This window comes from Vidua chalybeata, chromosome 2 (assembly GCF_026979565.1).
Source record: "Vidua chalybeata isolate OUT-0048 chromosome 2, bVidCha1 merged haplotype, whole genome shotgun sequence".
NCBI lineage: Eukaryota > Metazoa > Chordata > Aves > Passeriformes > Viduidae > Vidua > Vidua chalybeata.
Genome location: NC_071531.1, coordinates 72,518,487 through 72,538,975, shown reverse-complemented (window position 1 = coordinate 72,538,975; position 20,489 = coordinate 72,518,487). Strand labels below are relative to the sequence as shown.

The following is a 20,489-nucleotide window of genomic DNA, read 5'->3' as shown; positions in this document are numbered from 1 at the left end:
CCTTTCAGTCTCTAAGCCCCAGGTTCACACATCTAATGTGACAATTCCAGTATTCTCCAGTTCAGATTTTTCCTCATAGCCAAATTTTTCAAGGTCCTGCTCATGGCTTTCCCCCTTGCCCTCCACTCATCTGTGGTTAAGTGTGAATGATCCAAATGTTAGTTGAAATGCATCAAAACTTGTCTTAAGAATGGGATTTGTCTCATTCCACACTCATGATGACTTTAGCCCCTGCTAATAACATTTAATGACCTAATGGCCTTTTGTTTATAATTTAGGCAGGATTTGCAAAAGTAATTCAGGTAATTAAATGTTTCTAAAAATTCTTGCTTCTAGTTTTCCGTAACTGTTGCCAGTTCCTTTAGAGGAGAAGTTACGGTGAGTCACAGCTGGCATCCCTGTAGTGCAACATCACACCACTGTACACTTGGGAAAACTCCATTAGATGAGCAGGCATTTGCATACCAATTCTGCCTTAGCTGTTAATTTAGCTGCTAAGTAATTGGGGAGTTATCTTCTGACTTGATGTATCTTGCTAAAGAGCAATGCAGCTCTGTCTCCAAAAGCATTTGGTTGGAAGTGGCAGGGAATGAATGGAAAGAACTTTCTTTAGGCCTAAGCCTGAGGAAAGTGAAGGCAAACTCTGTTTAAACAGCTGAAGTCCACATTCTCAGGAGCAGGGTGACATACCTGTGGGACTTGCCAAAAGGTGCTGTGGATTGAGGAAGCTTGAACAGATCCAAGTGGAGACTGAGCAGGTATAGCAAGTCCTTGACTGAAAATATGTTGGAAACTGGAAAAGTATCAAGAGAAAGTATCTTGTACCATTTTTCATCTCTTAATCCCTAAGCACCAATCTGGCAAAAGCTCTGAGAACACTAATTCCATAAGCTCAAACTTATTTGCAGTGCTTATTGGAATGGTCCTCAGACTGCAATGCAAAGGCTGCCAGGCTACAAAAGCTTCTTCTTCAATTTGTCCCTTCCGTCTGAAAGCAGAGTGTAAAAACCTGGAGTTCTGAGGTCAGTGCTAGTCTGCTCCTATCTGCAAATCACCTGTCTCTAGTCACAACACTGCATTATTCTTTACCTTGTATCCACGATCTTCTAGTTACCATGCTGTAATCTGCAACATACCTGTCTTGTGTACCTAATAATCTGTGAGATCTGACACTAAAAACTTACGTGAATGTCCTGCATCACCTTAAGGAAGGAAAAGGTAGTGTGTGAGCCTATGCTTGTCACTCTCTACTCACCATGCAAAATTCTGTTTGAAGAGTCTTCCAGTTCCAGTACACTCCTGCCCCCGTTTTTGTCCTGAGTTGGAGAATCTCCCCTTCTGATGCAGCAGGCTTCTCCAGATATTTAGACGGAAAAACCCCATATTGCTGTTCTTAGGGCTGCTGTGGGAGCCTCATTTCTCCCAGTAGGCTGCAGAAGCTCAACTGGGACTCGTTCAGCTTCGCTTTCATGACGTGCTGTATGCTGGAAGTGGGCCAGCGACACCATCTCTTAATTGCAAGGATAGCGGCTTAACCAGAGCCAACAGACACACTGCGGAGGTGGGATTTCGGGAGCGCTCCGTAGCCCCCACCTCAGCGGCGCCAGCCGGGCTGGGCTCCAAAAGGAAAACTGAACGGGGCAGGTAACCACGATCAGGCCCTGCGTGACCTACACGGAGCGCGGCGGACGCGCTCGGGGCTCTCGGGGCCGGCGGGTCCAGCGGCAGGGCCGTGGATCGGGAGCGGGGCCGTGCGAGCTCCCGGCCCGCTGGGGCGGAGGCAGCGCCGGGCACCCCCGGGCGGGCACCGCGGGACCTCCGCAGGGGCGGGGCCTGGCCGGGGCGGGGCGCAGGGCGCTGCTCCCATTGGGCAGCCCCACGGCGGGGCGGGGCTTGTCCCGCGGCGGTCTGGGGGCGAGGCTAACATTACGGCCGTTTCCGTAGGGCGCGGGGCGCTGATTGGCTGAGGAGGAACCCAGGGGCGGTGTCGAGCAACTTTTGAGTGGCTGCTGTCTCTGTGGGCGGGGCCTCACCTCTTATAAGTGCGGGGTCCGGGGGGCGTGGGGCACTGTCGGTGCGGAGCTCCGTTCGCGGTGTCTTGCGGTTTTGCCCGGCCATGTGAGTGTTCGCCCGACCGGCCGGGAGCGAGCTGCGGTGGGCGCGGCGCGGGGGTGGTGGCAGCAGCGTGAGGGACGGGGGTCAGTGCAGAGCCCGCGTTCTGTCCGGCGGCGGTGGGGTCGGGTGGCGCATTGCAGCAGCCGCACGCAGGGCTGCCCGCACCGCCCCCGGGCGGTCCTGCTCCCCCGCTGACTGCGTGGGTGAGTGGGCCGTGCCCCAGTGGTGATGTGCAGGGCCCCAGCTGGAGCCAACCTGGCCGGCGGCCACCACTGCGCTCAGTCCGGTGGCTGCCAGGTGCCCCCACGCTGCCTCCCTGTCTCTCTTCCCCCACCTTCCTTCCCCGTCTCCTGGTCACGTCCGTGCGGCCAGGTCGCTGTCCCCCCTGGGAGGCCACAGTGCTTGGCACGACCGCACCCGCAAGCTCCTTCGACGAGGGGCCTGTTCCATTCCCGCTTGCCCCTGCTTTAGGCTCTCCCACGAGCCCGCCTGTTCCCGATCCGGCGGGATCCAGCGAGGCTGCAGGCTCCCGAGGCTGCTGCCAGCGCTGCTGCAGCCTTGGGACACTGGGGTTCGTGTGGATTTGGGGGTGTTCTCTCTCGAGCGGCTGAGTTTTCTCTTCGCTCATGTGTGTGTTCCCTTAGGTCTGAGCCAGCTCAGCAGCCTGCTCCCGGGGCTCCCGAAGGAGGGGCTCCCGAAGGCGGTGCTCCCGAAGGGGCAGCCCCCGGTGGGGGTCCTCCCGGGGCTCCCCCCAATCTGACCAGCAATCGCCGCCTGCAGCAGACGCAGGCCCAAGTGCAGGAGGTCAGTAGCTCTACCAGCCCTGATGGATGCCTGGACTCTTCTCCCACTGCTCTGCAGCAGTGATGTTCTTGTCCAGTGCCTGTCGCTGAGGGAGTGGCTCCTTTTGTCATGCCAAAGCCAGAAATTAATTAATGCTCAATACTCAAAAATAGGGTGGCAAGCCTATTAAAGAAGCTGGAGGAGACATTGCTTTTTGTTTAAAAGCCTCTTAATTCCAGATATGACTTCCAAGGACCAGGCTTGCTAGATTTTTTTTTTTTTGGTACCTCATTATCACGCATCTCTTATGGGAATAAAGCTGTACAGCATCCAGGACAGCTCTTAATCCCCGCGGGCTGCTTCAAGGGAACACTGTGTGCAGTGATGTGGGGGAATCCTTGCCTGGCTTCCCGGGATCAAAGTCGGTGGCTTGGCTGCTGACGCGCAGTAGCGCCTCTGCGCCTCACTGGGGCAGCAGCACGAAGCTCATAAGGTAATTTTGCAGCTCTCGGGGAGTGAGCGAGCGCATGACTCCTCTCATAAGGAGAGTGGCTTTGGCTTGCTGCTGGAATGGAGAGCTCTTAGAAGCAGATGAGAATGTGAGGCTGAGGACCTGATTGAAGTGTACTTGAACTGATGTTTTAACAGTGACTCTCGGATTTTTTTTTTCATTCCAAAGTAGGCAGTGACTTGAAATTACTTCTTTCTTAACCCTGATCTTCCCCTCCCCCTTGTTCATGTTTTTTGTTCGTTAGTATTACAACATCAGTTATTGGCTAAGTTTTTCCTCTTACGGTTTCAACTGTCTTTGCCAATATAACTGCTCCCTCTACTCTTCCTTCTGCAGGTGGTTGATATAATGTGTGTAAACGTTGACAAGGTGCTGCAACGAGATGAGAAGCTGTCAGAGCTGGATGACCGGGCAGATGCACTTCAGGCCGGCGCCTCAGTGTTTGAAAGTAGCGCAGCCAAACTCAAAAGGAAGTACTGGTGGAAGAACTGCAAGGTGAGTTTCTTAGTGCCATGATCTCCTTGTCAGGAGGGAACTGGGCTACTCCTCTCCTGCAGAGCTTTCAAGTATAGCTGGGGCTTACTAACAATTTCAAATGCTTAAGATTCTTTCACTATGGGAAGGTTTTGAGGCCTTGGCTGTCATGCCTTTGGGGCCTGACTTAGGTTCCCTGGCTGTCAGGAAGAATGGGAGCTTGTCAATCTGTTCTGAGTATTGCTCTTGAACAATCTTTTTCTTCAGATGATGATCATGATGGGAGTGATTGGTGCCCTTGTGGTGGTGGTGATTGCAAGTAAGTACCAAAAACCTCAGGCTCAAAGGTGAGGAAACAGCAGCTCTAGAGTACTTTAAACTTTTCCTTTTTGTTTTGAGATCTTGAGGGTCTTAGTTGCATAAGTGTCAAATCCAGGCTTTGGGAAAGGGAGGTAGAAGTGCTGGAACTCCCTCACTTAGTGTGGGAATGGTATGTTTACCTAGTAATATGAGAAATGGGGAATGCCATCATTGTAGAAATGGGAAATTCTGCCTGCCAGGTCAGATAAACCTCTAAGTATGAGAGGCGTGTACCCTGGAGTGGGTGGGTTGGCAAGTTCCTTCCCTGGTGGGTGGTTTGGAGCTCTCTGAGGGACCTTTGGTGTAACTTGCCCTTTTGTTCTTTCCTTTTTTCTATTCCTTTGTCTCCAGTCTACTTTTTTACCTAAATATAGCTCCTTCAGTCTGCACCCTCCTGTCCCCTATTACCATGCCTGTCTCTTCTTGCCTCTGAATTTTTCCTTTCCTTCCCTTTCACCTAGCTTCTTCATTGATTTCTTTATTGGTTTTAATTTATCTTCCATATAGGGCTCTGAGCCGCTTACTAAACATAGGTAGACTTTTCAATAGCTGCTGCAGCTTTAGGGAGCATCCTCTAAGTTTAGAGGAAAGGGAAGTTGAGGAAGAGTGGGTAGCTATTTGCTGCTGCTCTTCTGCAGAGAATTTTTTGTTTCTTTTTGGGTGCAAGCTTGTCAAATAGTGCCTGTGTGAACTCTAGCAAAATAAGAATGCCTTAACACAGTGCCTTTTGGGATGAAGGACTTCAGCATGTGAGAGCCTTTAGTGTTCTGCCTAAAAAGAGTGGCAGCATGACTTGAGCTTTTCATTGAGCTTCTGAAATAAAAGCTAGTTTGTGTTGGCCAGTGGCTGTGAGCCATCTAAGCTACACGTAGTGATGTAGGTTTCTCTAGCCGTGGAGAGGTGAGCACTTGAAGAAATGATTTATTCTGCCTGTCCTTATTTCCAGATGACTTGCTGCCTGCACATGGCCATTTCAGTTTTTATAAAGGAGGGCCTACATGATTACCTCAGTCAAGTGCAACAGGCTAAACACAGTTAAGTGAAAGGAGCATTGCTACTATCAAAAAGGCACTTGTGGGAGTAAAGTCTCTCTCCACAAGGGACAAATGAACAACAATTAGTCTGGTGGGGAGTGTCAAATATGCCTTTCATCTATGCACACACAAGCCAGGACCCTGTAGCTTCCTACTGTCTTGTAGCTTTCCAGAAAGAAGACTTTGGAGTAGTGGCAGGATGGGAATTGGTGTTTTGCTTTTGTGTGACTGGGTTGAATGTCAAGGAAGCTCACTGCCATAGCAAATAGAGGTGAAGGGGGCTGGAGGTATTCCAGATGAGACTGAATGAGCTGCACAGCTTTCTGATTAGATCAGATTCTGATACAGTTATCTGCTCTGTATCTGCTGCCACAAAGCCCTAACTTTCAGCAGGAGTTAGAAAACACTTGAAATGGTTAGCTGGGGATTCAAAGGGAAATGGTGCTCTGGGCAAGGATATTGCAAAGTGACATCAGATGTCCCAGTTTGGCAACTTATGCCTCTAGAGATCTTACTGATCAAACTGAATCCTCCTACTTGCTATGGTTCTCTTGAATTTAGGTCCAGGGTGGTCTCTGATGGAAGTAAACTTGTGGCTGTGGCTTTCTGTGAGTGATTCCCTTGTTCTTCTCCATCAACAGTAACAAGAGCTGTGAGTTGTTTGAATGGGTTGTCAGACATGGGTTAAATGAGCTGCCCTGTTTCTGTAGAGTCTTCTGAGAAATGTGTATCTTGTCTTTTAACTTTTTTTAACATGCTGAGCTGTGGCCTGTAATCTAGACTGGAAAGAGGGTACTTCTTTAATTTAGAAAGCTCTGCCTCTGTTCTAGAATGCTCTGGGATCTGTTTAGGCCTAAGGGGAGGCAGGTAGGACATCACTGGAGTTCCCAGATAGGAGCAAAGTACAAAAGATGGGAGGAGCAGATGCTTTTTGTACCATTGGATGTGTTGGGGAAGCCCCTTTCTGCATGCTCACTTCCATGCCCCAGCATTTTCATTTGAGTTCATCTCCCTGCAATTCCATTCCTCTCCGCCTTGGGGGAGGGCAGAGATGAAGATCTGGAGTGAAGCGGCCCTCGTCCCCTGAGCACTTCCCTAATTCCCTGTGGAACTGAGATGGGATGGACGGTCAGAAGTGCATCTACTGAAGAGGAGCCAGGGCCTGCTTGTGCCACCTACTGCTCTCATTTTAGGGGATAGGCTTTTACAAGCTTGAGGCCCCAGACCAGCAATTCTCTTGAACTCTTTTAAACAAGCCTTTGGTGCCCCATTCCTCCTGTCTCTCTGGGAGCTGAGGTCCCCCTAGGCTGTCTCTTTCATTTCTCTCTCTTAGATGTTGTATGTTGCCTCCTCCTCTGCTCCCTTTCCCCTCCTTTGTGTCTCTGTGCATGGGCAAAACAAATCACCAAGGCCCTCTTAGTAAAAGCAAGGGACTCTGCTGCCCACAGCATTGCAGCCACTCATGCACGTGTAGTTTTACTTCCTCTATAAACACAACTGTAATCTCCTCTGGCATGTTCTAGAAATCAGCTCATGTACTTTTAATGGTCTCTAAGAAACACAATTTACCACCTTACTGAGTCTGTCTGGTCTGTCAGTGAGTGGGAAGGGGTTGGGATAACAAACTGTTGGATTTTTTTTTTTTTTGGTGAATTCCGTAGCATGCACATACCTGAAGTTCTGTCCCTCAAAGCAGTGGCTGGTTTCCCGTTGTAAAATGATGGTAGTTCTAGCTGTGCTGGACTGACTCTGGTAAGTCTGTAACAAAATGTGAGAACCAGCAACTCTGGGGGAAGAGGCTGCCCAAGCAAGTCAACTTTCAGCCACCAAGTGTCCAGCCACTGTCCTGTTCAGGGGACTGCCTTCTGTGCATTAGTGTGTTTGTGGGAGCTCTGGCTCTCAGGCTGTGCTGCCTTTAGATTTCAATAACCTGAGATCCTGAAACCCAGAAAACAATTCTCCATTGGTGTTGGAATATAAGTTCAGGACACAAATGAAGACCTCTAAGAGTAGGATGCTGTTCACAACATATCTTGGAGCATGACTGGAATAAAGGTAAGTGCCCCTTTGTTTTGCTTCACTGTATATTTGAAACTCATTAAAAGGAAATGACAGAGCTTTGTCCAGTGCAGACTTCTTTTAAAATTAGGTACTTGTGCCCTTATTACTACAAAAGCTAGGTTGTAAAAAACAGTCTTCCCTGTGGCTTCTTGTTCCCTTATCATTGTCCAGTCTTAAACATCACCAAAATCACACCAGAACAGTGAACACACCAGAGCAACTCTCAATGGTGAATTTGGAGCAAGGCAGCTAGACTAATTCTTCGAAGATGGAAGCCCTTCTGGGAAAGGAGGGTGTCTGGACTGGCTGGTGGATTAAAGCAGCATGTACAGTCTAAAATTCCACACAGTTCAAGCCTGCACAACCTGAACGAACGAGTCGTGCTACAATTCTTGCCAAGTTTTGTCTTGCGTTCCTGTCAGTTCTCAGCCTCACTCATGTAGGGGCAGAGGGAAGATGTTTTCATAGGACAGATGCATTTTTGGACTGTTGATAATGCAGTGTCCAAGTCCCCAGCCAAAACTGGGGATTGAATGCTCATTTTCCAAAGCTGGCAGCTGCTCTGGAGCACAGAGCTGGGGCTGAACTTAGTGCTGAAAGTTGCCCCAGGGTTGAGCCCAGTTCATGAGTCATGATGTGGCTGTTTGCAAAGACTTGCATGTCTAGCCATAAATCCTCTGAAAATATCATGTTCTACTGGAAGCTCTTCTGAGGTGCCATCCTTACCTGCATCAGCATTTCTGCTGCTCCTGTACTCTCTTATTCCAGACAAAACAGGATTTAAAATGTACTCCAAAAGCAAAGCCAAGGCTTTGGGAGAATAATTCTTTATATGTCTAATTAAAAATTCAAGCTCTGCCTTTAAACATGGAACATGTTTAACATGCCTTTGAACTGGAACAAATTGCCCAGAGAAGCTGTGGATGTCCCATCTCTGGAGATACCCAGAGCTGGGTTGGCTGGGGCTTTGAGCAACCTGGTCTAGTGGAAGGTGTCCCTGTCTGTGGTAGGGAGTTGGAGCTAAGATGATCTTTTAAGGTTGCTTCCAACCCAAACCATTCTGTGCAAAATGCAGCTCCCATATCAACTGCTTCATCCTGACATTTTCAGATGTGGCAGAAGAAAAGCCTCAACTGTACTGCTCCTAAATGGATATGCCCTAAACCTTCGTATCTCTAGATGCCTGAGGCATTGCTCTGGCCTTTCCTGAGGTGTCTCTGTGCTGGTCAAGGCCAGGTACAGGCTCTCATCAGTGGTGGGGTTTGTTGTCTCAGCTGGAGAGCAACCAAATGATGGTGGGGAAGACATTTTCTTCAGAGCTGGAATGCAGCATAAATACTTTCTTAATGAACCTGGCTTCCTTGGGAAGTGACAGAGGTCACTGCTCTGATGTATCCACTGGGGTTGGAAGCCTTAACTTGATGAAGAGAGGTAATAAGGGGGAAGTTTTATCTTTGTTCTGACCTCTAAACAAATGATTGCTCTGAGAGATGTAACAGATAAATATATAGGTTTTACAAACAGACAGCTCAGCCATGTCTGTTGGATACCCAAGCCTCCACACTCCTGGTAATATCTGACCTATTTTTGGCCTGAGATAGAGTGCAACACTTATTCAGAGCACCCTTACTTGCTCCCCAGGTGTCAAATATGAATAGCCTCATAACGCCCTTTCCTTCTGTGCACAGACCCACTAAATGATTTCTGCAGAGGACAACATGACACTTTATGTACTTTCCTCAGAGGCTTCTTTTCCAAAAGCCTTTGTACTATTTTTTAAAACTAAATTTGCCATAAATTTGTTAAAAATTTAATAAAGATTATAAGTTAGTTTTTAGTTTATTGCTTTTAAGCTTGCACTTGGAAGCTGAAGGCACTTTTCTCTCTTGTGCTCACAAACCCCCTTTACATATTGCATATTGTTAAATACAAAGAAGTGTGACTGTGGCTTTGCCTCTGGTATGTTGCTGGTCTCTGTGGTTCCCCTGTGTCCTTTCACCAGCAGCACTACTGCTCTTCCCATTTCTTGATGTAGCCTGTAACCCCTCAGATTTTATTGAACTTGTCCCAAGAGCTCAGTAACTCTTTCTTCAAATTCCTTCTCGTTTTGACCTCAGTCTGTGCAGACACACCTTGACCTATCTGTCCAGCTTCTCTCAAGCCCTCTAGCAAGCAGGGTTTAGTTCTTCTAAATATATTCTTTATTTTCCAAGGTGATGGTTCTCTCATTTTTTTTTCTAGCTTCCCTAGACACTTACGTTGTACTTCCATGCCTTTCCTCTAGTACCTGAATTCTTATGCAAAAACAATAGTTTTGACATCTGTTCCCAGTCCAAAAAGACACAACCTTCAGCTGTTCCCTGCATGTTTTCCATGTCCTCAAAATAACTGCTATGCCTCTAGCACACCCATGACTACTGAGCATTTACATCCCCTCAACTTTCTCCTCTTGTACAAATTCATCCCAGCTCAGACCTTTAATTTGCCTTTTGCTGACCTGCAGATCCCCATACATACACACTTTCTTCCCTTTTCTCCAATTTTTCACATTCTCAGTGAAGCACTTGCATTTTTTTGGCTCTTACTCTAGCACTGCTGGCCTTGCCTCTTGTTTTCAGCCAGACCAAACTCACTATACATCTGCTGAGCTCATTTGTGGTCTTGCCAGCCTACAAGAAGTGTAGGGATTATTTCTGGAACAAGCATCTGATTTCTCCCAAGATGGCAATTTTTGATTCACAGGACAGGGAGGGTTCATCTATTTATCAACATGTATAACTGCTTCTTCATATATGTACAGGCTTTTTACTCTGGATTTACAGCTATCCTGAATGGTGCCATTACTTTGAGTTCATCAGTCAAAGCCCATTTTTTGGCATTTAAACACTTTTATGGAACAGATAGGATATGGTTCAAGCTTCTCCCATGGAATAAATCACCACCTTCTGCAGCTGTAATTCTTTATGATGAAGAGAACTTACTGTTTCAAGTAGTTATGTCTCTGATTAATCTTGCTTTAATTACCCACTTGACTATGCGTGATGCAGCAGGTGTCATCAATTTTATGGTTATTACAAGGTTATTTATGGTTCTCTGATGTGAAGAATTGTGTCTTACTCTTTGGATACTGAGGAAATATCATGCTTACCATATGAATCACCGTATGTTTATGGTATACAAAGACTATTTTAGGTGTTGCACCTGCTCTTTATCCTTTCTTGATTAGTGAAGCAAACAGCTTTGTGTCCAGTGTCAGGTTTTTGCTCATTCATGTGCTAGAAAACACCCAAGGCAGTCTGCAGTACTGAATTTGTGACCAAGAACTGGGTGCAGCATCCTGCCTGCCTTTTGTATTTTAATTGTGGCCAAAGTTACTTTGAGCTACTAAACCTAGCTTTTACCTCTGCCTCTTGGGCAGTGTTTTTACAGAACATGAAAGTATCTTCACAGAGGCAATTTTGAGATTTCATTCATTGCTCACTCTTTTTTACTTCATTTAAAATCAGACACAGAAATGGATTTTTTCATGTTTGCAGAAGCTCTGATTTTTTTTTTCTAGTGGAGGCCTCCAAGGAGGAATGCATGCTCCCAACCCTCTTAAGTGCTTGTTGCAGGCCCCTCCCTCCTGCTGGGCTGCCACCCTTGCTGAAGGACACCTCCCGAATTACTTGCTTCTATTCCTAGCAGAGAGACATTATCTTCACTTTCAAACAAGAGTTATCAGCTGAGCACTGGGATAAAATTTGTAAAACCAGGAATATTTGTGCAGTAAAGAACATAGCATTTGTGTGTGTATGTGAAGAAGAATAAATCACTCTCTGCTGGGAATTGGAAAGTGCTTTTAGGTAATCAAGGCAAGAGCAGTACAACCAGCATGTGTTTAGCATCTCAAAAGGAAAAATTAGGCAACAGTTTAGATATTGCAGTAAACTCCTCCAACTTCCCAAGGGCAGTGCATCTACCTTAATTTTTAAAACAGCTTCAGTTTTTCTTTTGTTATGATTAACTAGTTTTTAAATTCAAAAGTGGCTGTTTGCAGTGTGATTGGTTACAGGGTTCCACGGGTGTTTGCCTAAACTGCTTAAATTCTGGTATCTCTGTTTGTCTGTGAAGTGGATAATCCTGTTTTTTAGGGACATCACCCTTGCTCTCTTGATACTCCATAAAGTGCAATGCAAACACCATTGCAGCAGAAGTCTGAGTATTTGTAAGAAAAGAGTGTGGCAAGCTCACCGCAAGAAACGCGTTCTCTTATACAAAGGTCCCCAAGTTAGTTCCTGAGGACCATTTTTGCCCATATGGTCCAATCAAATAGGCTAAGGCTTTCCTTGGAAGCACTTTTGATTAAAGCCTGCAGTACTTTCCTGTGCTTCCTTCAGGAACAAGAGGCTCAGCAGAATTTCTGTGGGTGGACCAGACAAGGGCTGGGAGAAGCAGACCCTGCACGGCATGACCTGCGCTGCTCTGATCCTCTCTTGCAGGATCCCATTGCAGCAGAGATAACGTGGAATTTTTGGAGGGTGTTCATAATCCTGCCAAACTGTTTCCCTCAGGAAGAAAGCAGGGAGGGTCAAGAAATTGTAGGGATCAATTTGTCCCAGAGCTGTTGGCAAACAATCAAATACTGGATGTATGTGTATGGTGTATCCCAAGGAAGGGGGGGGACACCCAAGATCTACCAATGCCACAAAGGCAGCTTGAAAAGGAAGCCTTTACTTTACTTTGCCAGGGGTGTTTTGTCACAGACCTGGGAGTGGCAGCAAGCTTCGAGCACCTCTCCAGAGTATTGTGCGTAATACAGATTAAGATCGTGCCAGTGGCTCTTGTCTCAAGTAGCCTCTCCTCTGGGGGAGGAGAGGGTAGGTGACACAGTCTTGGGATCAGAGCTGATGAAGAATGAGGAAAGAGCAACCAGTTTAGGGAAAGCTTAACAAAGCTCAGCCTGTTGAGAGATTTGTGCCCCAGCTGAGACTCCATTCCTGTTCCTTGTCATACCACAGAGGAGGCCAGTCACACCTGCCAAACCTCTTTAATTAATGACAGACCAGAACTGTGGCAGCATCCTTGTTGGAGGGAAAAGAAAGCATGCCTGCACATGTAGGTGTGCACATGCACAGAGCATAAGGAAATCGAGAGGACATCTCCCCCATACATACACTAGATCAACTCTCATCCCTGGTAATCCCACAGCAATAGTATTTTATGAGACTCAAGAATGTGCCTACAGAAGTGAAAGCAATGAGCCCAGGCCAACCATGGAGCAGTCTTTTGCTGTGGTCCATGTTCAGCACCCGAGAAAGAAGGAAATGCAGGCCCCACAGACAAAGTGTGCAGCCTCTGCTCCAGCTGCCAGCCATCTGAACAGTGGAAGAAGCTGCTGCCTCACTCGTGTCCCTCCTCACCATCTCTGCTTGGCCCACGTGGTTCCAGGCTGTTGTAGGATGGCAGCGTGGTCACTACAGCCTCAACAGTGAAGCGATGTGGGGCACAGAGAGCTGGTGCCTCGTCATGGAAAGCAGCGTTATCCTGACTGTTCAGAGGGGGTATCGGTGGAGGCAGCTTCTGCCGAGAGCGGAACCAGCGGAAGCCCAGGATAAAGGTGATGGCAATGAAATCCAGAACCAGCTCTGCAAGCTCCATCACAGACAGGACAGAGGATCCAAACCAGAGACTCCACTGGTTCCCAAGCTGGGACAGCAGAGTCACTACCTGCAGGAGATGGAGAAAGAGCAGTGACAACAGCCCTTATCTGAGACTTTGCCTCCCTGCCCGTTCCCTCTTCCCTGTGGGGCTGGGGGGGGGGGTTCCCCTCACCCTGCCCAAGGAAAAGAGACAATATCCAGCAATCCTGCTGGAACAAAAGCTTGCCACAGTGGAGGGACATTGTGGAGGAATGGGTGGCCAGAGAAGACACAGTAGTAAAGTGTGTACCGTGAAGGCTGGAGACTCCCCATTGGTCTTGTAGTTCCACTCCTTAAAAAAGATATTCACTTTGGCAACTCCATTCCTGTGAATGAGAGATGACACTCAGTAACCCCAACTCCTCAATCCCTGCATTTCTTCACCAAGTCCAATTGTCTCTGTCCCCTTCTGCCCCCCATCCTTCTCCCACACATACTACCCAGAGGCTTTCTCCCATCTCTGCAGTTCTCATTCTGCACTAAATACAGTCTTTGGTACTTACAGTGCACTTCTGACACTGTACTGTAAAACCCAATGTTTGTGGTAAAAGCTCCTGCACAGCTCTCCTTCCTACTTTTCCACAAGCACTTACTGTGACTCTGGAACACACAGCAAGTGCTGGGGCTTAGTATTTTCATATCAGCATCTGACCTCTTTCAAAATTTTTCACTTGGATCCCCAGTCCTTGCTGAAGTCTCACTATGTATCTACTCTGACTCAAATCCACTGCCCTTGTCCACAGGTCCCATGCCTGATCTCTTCCCATCAGTGATTTAATCTTAACTCTGACATAGCTGGATGTCAACATTCACACACACATTCCACTGGGATGGTTTCTGGTTTGGACACAGTCTCTGTTTAGGGGGCTCTCACCTCTTGGATGTGATATTGTATTTGTTCTGTTGTGAAAGCATGTAGAAAACCCAGTCCTGAAATGAAAGTGCAATAAATTGTGTCACATGATCACAATCACCTCCTGCAGGTTTAGTACCCGTTGAGGAAGGACTAAATGGGAGGTGGGAGCAGTGCTGGGAAGCCAGGACACCCTATCCTTACCTCTGAGACAGCAGAAGGCCAGCGGGAGTATCCAGCTGACAGCTGGTATTCTGTCATTCTGCAAGGCAAGAGGAGGCTGTGTTAGCTGTTTAAGCTGTAGGAGCCACAGGGCCATCCTCAGGCACACCTGGAGATTCCCTCCCATGCTGCAGTTCCACCCACTTCCCACCATGTGGAATGCACAGTACTTGGGAGCTCACCCCTAAGCCAACCCACATGCTCCTCAGCCATTTTGACTTCCTGATGGGAGAAATACCATTCCAGGTTGGGGCATCAGCTTTTGCCCGTCAGTGAACGCTTCCCAACACTTCTGGGAATACTTTCCAATCTTCCTTCCTGACTGATGATCAACTTACTTGCAAGGTTTCCGACACTTGCGGAAACAGCCCAGCACGTCAGCTTTGAATTCAGCCAGGAGTTTGTAATAGCAGTAGCCTGAACAGCAAAGAAAGTAAATCCAGGTAAGCTCACAGTATCTTTAGACAAAAGGTGGTGTGTGACAGCAAGGGGAACCCAGGAGAGGATTCCTTCCACAAGGGGCTAATCATTCAAGGCAAGACTGTCTTTTGAATGTCTCACACCAGGAAGCTCATAGAAGATTATGGGATGTGCTGGGACATGGGCTGAACCAAACAGGTTCAGGGGGGCATGAGCTCTACTATCCCTGCTGTCCACTTACCCCAGGCTTTGTGCTTCGTGTAGTCACAGTACTCTGCTCCGCCGGGCAAGGGGTAGAAGTAATATGCACAGCCACAGCGTTCTACCATGTTGAGCTGAAAGCAGGAGCGAATGCAGACCTGGAAGGCACAAAAGGTGGAAAAGGCTGATCAAGGGAACCAAACCCACTGCTGCCTGTATCACACACTATTAACAGAGCCCAAGGAAAGGCATGGCCATTAGGGGGCTGAAGCATGCCAGAAAGTGGAGAAACAAGGTCAGGAGGGGTCAGCGTGGGTTACCTGCTCGGTGTAGCGGGATGAGTACAGGTTTTGCACTGGCACGTCGCTGCCATCCTCTGTGCAATCGCTGTAACTGCCCCCGAGGCGCACGGTCATCTCCTGCAACAGCAAACTCTCACTGCACAGAACAACTCCACTTTGCTGTCCTCTTCCCACTCTCCCATACCACACACTGCTCATCCATCAGTATCTGCTCTTTATGCTTTCCTCGGGATGCCAGCACCCCCTGCTTGCCTCCACTTCATTGTTCACTGATAAACTGTAGCCAAATGCTTCTCATCTAGTCCAGCAAGCCGTTCTTCTTCTTCCTCTCCCTTCATTCCATGTGATTAGCCCTCTCCCTTAAACACACACCGTAGATCTACCAAGTTAAACCTCCCATCCACAGCTCTCCCCCCCTTCTGCTTGCTCACCTTTCTCATGCTGATGGAGGTCTCGATGCCAGGACGAACATTGAAACCCCCATCATCCATGAAGGCTGGCTCATTCTGATCATGGACCATGACCCTGGCTCCTGTCACTGTGGACAGCAGAGGGATGAAATCATTCTGCTCGGTGCGCACCACCAGAGAGAGACCTGAGGGAATATCAGAGAGAGGGAGGTCATGGCCAGCTGTGGTGCAGCAGAGACAGGAGAGCAGGATGGTTAGAAGGAAGTCTGAAAGAGATAAATGAGAAGACAGACAGCAACCAGGGCTGCACCAAAGCCTGGCAGCAATAGAGAGTGGTTGGAGAGAGGCCAGAGAAAAAGCTGGAGGCTCCAGAAGAGGCCAGTGAAAACTGGATTTAATCACTGTGGCTTAGAAAAAACAGAACCGGGAATTGAGAGAAATTTCATGGAGAAACTTGAAGCCAGATGGAAAAAAAGCCTGAAGATTTGGTCTGGAGAGGTTTCAGGGGGTTTAGGAACACAAACAGGTCAGTTTCTTGAAGGGGAAAATGGGGAAGGTGAAGATAGGAGCACTGTGGCTCACAGCAGAGGACTTCAGGAAGGGCCAGCACAAGTCCAGAGGACACAAAGAGCATAAGGATCAGGCACTGATGAGGGAGAGAGAGTTCAGTGGGCAGTGGTGAGGGGCAGCCACGTCCATGAGACAGCTGTCTCCACATGGGGGAAAGCAGCTTGGGCGAGACAGAGCAGGGCTGCAATCTGCCACCACCAGTACTAATCACAGCAGGATGCCCATAACTCCTAGGGAAAACAGAGCTAAGCTGTTCTCCTTACTCACCAAAGAGTGCCTCTCACCCACCATTATTGATCCCAGGCATCGAGGATGTCCACACGCTGCTGCTGTTGTCATTAAAGGTATAGCAGTTCCCATACAAGGGATGGTGGAAGTGGGTATAGTTCCTGAGGGGAACACAGAGTGAGAAGGGCTGCGAAAACAAGGGGAAGGGCTTTCTGAAAGTAACAACTCTGTTTTCCATCACCAGGGACAGGGGCTTACAGCAGATGGGCAGTATTTGTTATGTAAACTCTCATGAACAGGGAAAAGCAATTAAAATGTGCTATAAAAAATGTCCTGGAGCTGGACAGGTTTTTACACGAGGTTTTTCATGCTGCTTTTCAGAGCCCAAATGGGTTTTTAGCAGTGCTAGCAAAAACCCATTTGCTGTATTAACTTCCTAATACTGATGAAACTCCTAAGATTTTCCTACCCCTTTTCCCTCCTTGCAGATCGTTTTCATTCCACTACCTGCTCGGGGCTTTTTGACCAACAATGGCAGGAGAAAAGTGTGATATGTTTTCACTGTCTTTTTGTATCAACTCTCTCCTCCTACTCCTTTATGTGCTGATATGTACCACTTTACCTCTGTGGAGGGTAGAATAAAATTACTTCTACGCTGTACATCTGTGCCCTCTCTGGTGTTTGTACCAGTATAATTATTTAATTTGTGTGAAACCCAGAAACAGGCAAATCCATCCTTTGAGGTTCATACTTCCAGATCACAGAACTTATGGTCCTGATAAGCAAAACCCACAGGAAAGATTCAAGAAAGATCATTTGACCTTTCAAATGGGAACTGAAGAAGGAATGATCCCACCTCGGAAAAGAGGTTCTCTAATGTGGGTTCCTTGATTTCCCTCGACCCCAGGCACAAAATAAGCGTTTTTAGGGGTGTTTCCACTACTTACGCCTTGTCACACGTTGCCTCATTGAAGCGGCAAGCATAGATGAAATTCTCAAAGTCAGACTCATCCAGGGCTTTTGCATCAGGCACCTGCGCCAGGATATTGATGTAGTGAAAGCTGTACCATTCCCGCACGGCATCCACTCCCGAGGAGTACGCCTGATGGAAACAGTCATTGTTTTCATTGCACTGTTAAGAAGAAGAAAAGCCGTGTCAGAGAAGTCTTCTCATCCAGGAGACAAGGCTCTGCCCGTGGATAAGCTGTGCTCCCTCAGCACAGGCAGATAACCGAGGAAGTGAAGAGTTCCACAGGACTCCTGTGGAACCAACAGGTTCCTGTGTGATCTCCTTTGTGACCAACAGGTGATCAGATGGAAGAAAAACCCAGGGCAGCTCCTCGGTGGAAGGGCAACGCCAGGTGAATAAGCGAGGCTGAGTAAGACCCAGGAGGCAGCAAGGTGCACAGGGTAATCTGCACATAAATTCTACCTGGTATAAAACCAGGAGCTTTAAATTCTTGCGTGGGGAGCCCTTCCTTCAGGGTGTGTCCAGAAAAGTTTGTGATCCTGTGGGAACTCCAGTGAGCTGCTGAGCGATTAGCTTCAGTCCTTCAGTGCCTTTTTAAATGCAAACACAGATACCCTAGGGCGAGGAAGCTGCTACCTAGGAGCAATTGCGACCATGATCACATTTCAGGTGGCCCAGGACCATCAAATACTTTCTCCTTTGCTATTATTGGGCAATGCAGCAGCTGATGCTGATAAAACTTGCTCTCAGAAGCAACTGCAAGACTGATGTACCCTCAGGAAGGACAAGGTTTTCCTGTTCTTGGGAAGAGATGTACACTGACTTGGACATGTCCCCTGGGGCCTGCATGAACATGAATAGAATTTGGGGAGCAGGTTTGTATGGAGCAAAGGATTCAGCTCTACCTTTATCTGTCATTAGCAAAAGCCAGTGGAGATTAATGAGACTTCTACTAAGGAAAGGCATGGCCAAGGGTCTAACAAGACAAAAGTAGCCAGGCAGACTGGAGTGGGTAGGGCATGCGTATCTAGGGATCTCACCAGAACAAAGCCAATTTTCCAGTCATTCTTGTCCACTGAGGGACTGTTCTCTGGCAAGTTGACTAAGTTGTCCCGCTTCTGCCTCCGCAAAGGATGGCGCTGGACATGATGGAGCAGGCTCCTTGAGCTACGCTTTTGTGTGGACGATGTGGACCAGTCTCTTTGTGGAAGAGACATGTTGTAGTCGTAGAGGTCTAGCAGTGTCTGGTGGGTGATTTGGTCCAGCTTATCCAGCTGCTTTCGGATGGCGCTGTATCTGTACGGGGGGAGAGAAGACCAGCACGTTTAGGGTTGGATGCACACAAACAGCTCTGAATAAGACATGCAGCAAAGTTTGCTGGGGTGATTCCTGCCACCAGCTGTAAATCTAACCCCTTGCTGGAGGCTATCTTGCAGGAGAGAAGTAAATCTGCTCTAGCCCTGTGGCAGTTTACATCGCAGCCTGCTAAATACACCACCAAGCAGAGCTGCCTAAGCTCACATGCCTTACTGTGAGTGCCCTGCAGCAGCAAAGGCCTCTGAAAAGCGTCCTTTCCACCGGCACAGCTACAACAGTGGGCAGTCAAGGACCACGAGGAGAACCAGAGTATGTGCTTTTATCCTGCACTCATCAAAGTCAAGGCAATCAACATCTCTGCAAGTCTGTTTCTTACCTGTACGGATTGAGGGTGCACAGTGTCACGGCCGGGAAAGTCAGCCTGTCAGAGTTCAGGTTGAGGTTGAGGTTGACAGGGTAGCTGAAGTACTCCCTGTAGAGGATTCCGAACTGCCAGTACATTAAGCCGAAGGTGAGAAAAAAGAGGACGGACCAGAAGGCTGTCTTCATCTTATTCTTTTTGGAGCACACCAGGCGGATAGCCCCGTGGATGGTTGTGTTGCTGCAGAAGAATTGGAATAGCTCCTGGTAGGAACTGTAGAATTCGATGAGACCCTCCCGCTCCTCTTCTTTCTGTTGCTGCTCCTCTTCTTGCTTACATTGTCTTATTTTCTCCCCTTCTGGCATCTTCCCTGCCTTCACAGACCCACTCTACAGCACAAACTCAGAATTAGTCGCCCAGTAAGACTGTGGCTCCGGGAAGCCATGCCCGCTGCACAAACCGGCTCTGCATCACCATCTTCCCCAAGCCCCGCTGTTTTCACCCTCTCCTCCCTGACCCCCACCCAGGCTGCAGGTCCCCCTCCGAGTCCTCCCGTCCCACATTTCACACGGGGTCGATCCTCCCCCGCGAAGAGCCTCGTCCCGCCCCTCCCGCGGCTGCGCCCCCCGCCCACCCCGCCGGGGCCGCGGTACTGACGGGGGGCGCGGTGCCCATGGCGGGCGGCGGCTGCTCGGGCCGGGCCAGGGCCGGCGCCGGCGTGCTCTGCCCAGCGCTGCCGGCTCTCCCGCAGCCTCCCCGGCTGGGCTGGGACCGGTTCCTTTCCAGTTGGAGCCAGCACCCCGCCCGGCTCCTGCCCTGCCAGCCTCTCCACGCCCCTCCCGCCTGTCCCTCCTGCCTGCCCCCTGCTGCCCCTTCCCCTTCCCTCAGGCGCCGCTCCCGGGGAAGAAAAGCTTCTTTAAACTCCCAAGTGTCGGCGGCGGGGCAGCGGCGGCCGCGGGACAGGGGACACGTCGGGGCGGTGACCTTGGCGGTGCCGGCGGAGTCAAGGCGCTCCCGGGGCAGCGGGGCCCCCCGGCCCCCCGAGAGGAGCCCGGCCCCCGCTAGGTACGGCCGCCGAACAGCCTGAACCTCCTCCTCCCATCCCCTCCGGCGGGGACGCGGCGTCCCAGCGAGCCCAGGCGATGCAGAAAGAAAGTTGGCAGCTCTGGTCCCCCAGGCAGCGCCGGCCGGCCGGGAACCCCCACGGTCCGTCGCCCCCGGGACCTTGCCCTGCCACCGACCGGCGGCGAGGGCCTGGCATTCATCGCAAAATTGTGCTTTCCAAGGGCAAAGCCGCGAGTTTCGGGTGAGATCTGCGAGGGGGATGAAGCTGGGACAGAGAAGGCTGGGGGCGAGTCAGTGATACACCTCAGTTATCGCATCGCCTTTGCTGGTGCCTTAACTAAAGAAATCTTTTGTGTCCACAACTGCCTGGCCCAACCATGAGTGGGAACTTGTTTTGCTGAGCTGTGCCTGGGAAATCAAGACCTCCCGGCATTACCCAAACCCTTCCAGTGTTTCTTTGGACCACGGAAAAGAACACCCTGAGCAAAATGTGACTGAAAGTCCCAAACACTCTCCCATCATTATAACTGTGAAACTCATTTACCAATCTT

General features: G+C 49.1%; 2 protein-coding genes across 5 annotated transcripts; one reads left to right on the top strand and one right to left on the bottom strand.

Moving 5' to 3' along the window:
* Positions 1 to 2,083: 2,083 nt before the first annotated feature.
* VAMP1 (vesicle associated membrane protein 1) lies at positions 2,084 to 7,754 on the top strand. Of its 3 annotated transcripts, none has more exons than XM_053935148.1 (5): positions 2,084 to 2,118; positions 2,760 to 2,919; positions 3,746 to 3,904; positions 4,151 to 4,202; positions 7,510 to 7,754. In XM_053935148.1, coding segments are annotated over exons 1-5 (408 nt in total). In that variant the 5' UTR covers positions 2,084 to 2,116; the 3' UTR covers positions 7,545 to 7,754. The 3 variants fall into 3 exon arrangements, with proteins under 3 accessions (XP_053791123.1, XP_053791122.1, XP_053791124.1); XM_053935147.1 differs by lacking the exon at positions 7,510 to 7,754 and adding an exon at positions 5,839 to 6,853; XM_053935149.1 differs by lacking the exon at positions 7,510 to 7,754 and adding an exon at positions 4,595 to 5,928.
* A 4,594-nt stretch (positions 7,755 to 12,348) lies between these two features.
* SCNN1A (sodium channel epithelial 1 subunit alpha) lies at positions 12,349 to 20,086 on the bottom strand. 2 transcript variants are annotated; one of them, XM_053935146.1, is made up of 13 exons: positions 19,858 to 20,086; positions 18,889 to 19,262; positions 18,236 to 18,491; positions 17,173 to 17,357; positions 16,286 to 16,386; positions 15,449 to 15,612; positions 15,036 to 15,134; positions 14,756 to 14,873; positions 14,433 to 14,511; positions 14,077 to 14,134; positions 13,894 to 13,949; positions 13,270 to 13,345; positions 12,349 to 13,047 (listed from the first exon to the last, which is right to left on the bottom strand). In XM_053935146.1, the coding sequence occupies exons 2-13, from the start codon at positions 19,236 to 19,238 to the stop codon at positions 12,721 to 12,723; spliced, it is 1,869 nt and encodes a 622-aa protein (XP_053791121.1). In that variant the 5' UTR covers positions 19,239 to 19,262; positions 19,858 to 20,086; the 3' UTR covers positions 12,349 to 12,720. The 2 variants fall into 2 exon arrangements, with proteins under 2 accessions (XP_053791121.1, XP_053791120.1); XM_053935145.1 differs by lacking the exon at positions 19,858 to 20,086 and adding an exon at positions 19,531 to 19,670.
* Positions 20,087 to 20,489: the final 403 nt, after the last annotated feature.

Excerpts from the sequence above, each read along its gene's own strand:
- VAMP1 (XM_053935147.1), top strand. Across the intron at positions 2,920-3,745 it reads CGCAGGCCCAAGTGCAGGAG|GTGGTTGATATAATGTGTGT; the intron begins GTCAGTAGCTCT and ends TTCCTTCTGCAG. Across the intron at positions 3,905-4,150 it reads ACTGGTGGAAGAACTGCAAG|ATGATGATCATGATGGGAGT; the intron begins GTGAGTTTCTTA and ends CTTTTTCTTCAG.
- SCNN1A (XM_053935145.1), bottom strand. Across the intron at positions 15,135-15,448 it reads CCTCCATCAGCATGAGAAAG|GAGATGACCGTGCGCCTCGG; the intron begins GTGAGCAAGCAG and ends TTGCTGTTGCAG. Across the intron at positions 13,346-13,893 it reads TACAATATCACATCCAAGAG|GAATGGAGTTGCCAAAGTGA; the intron begins GTGAGAGCCCCC and ends TCTCATTCACAG.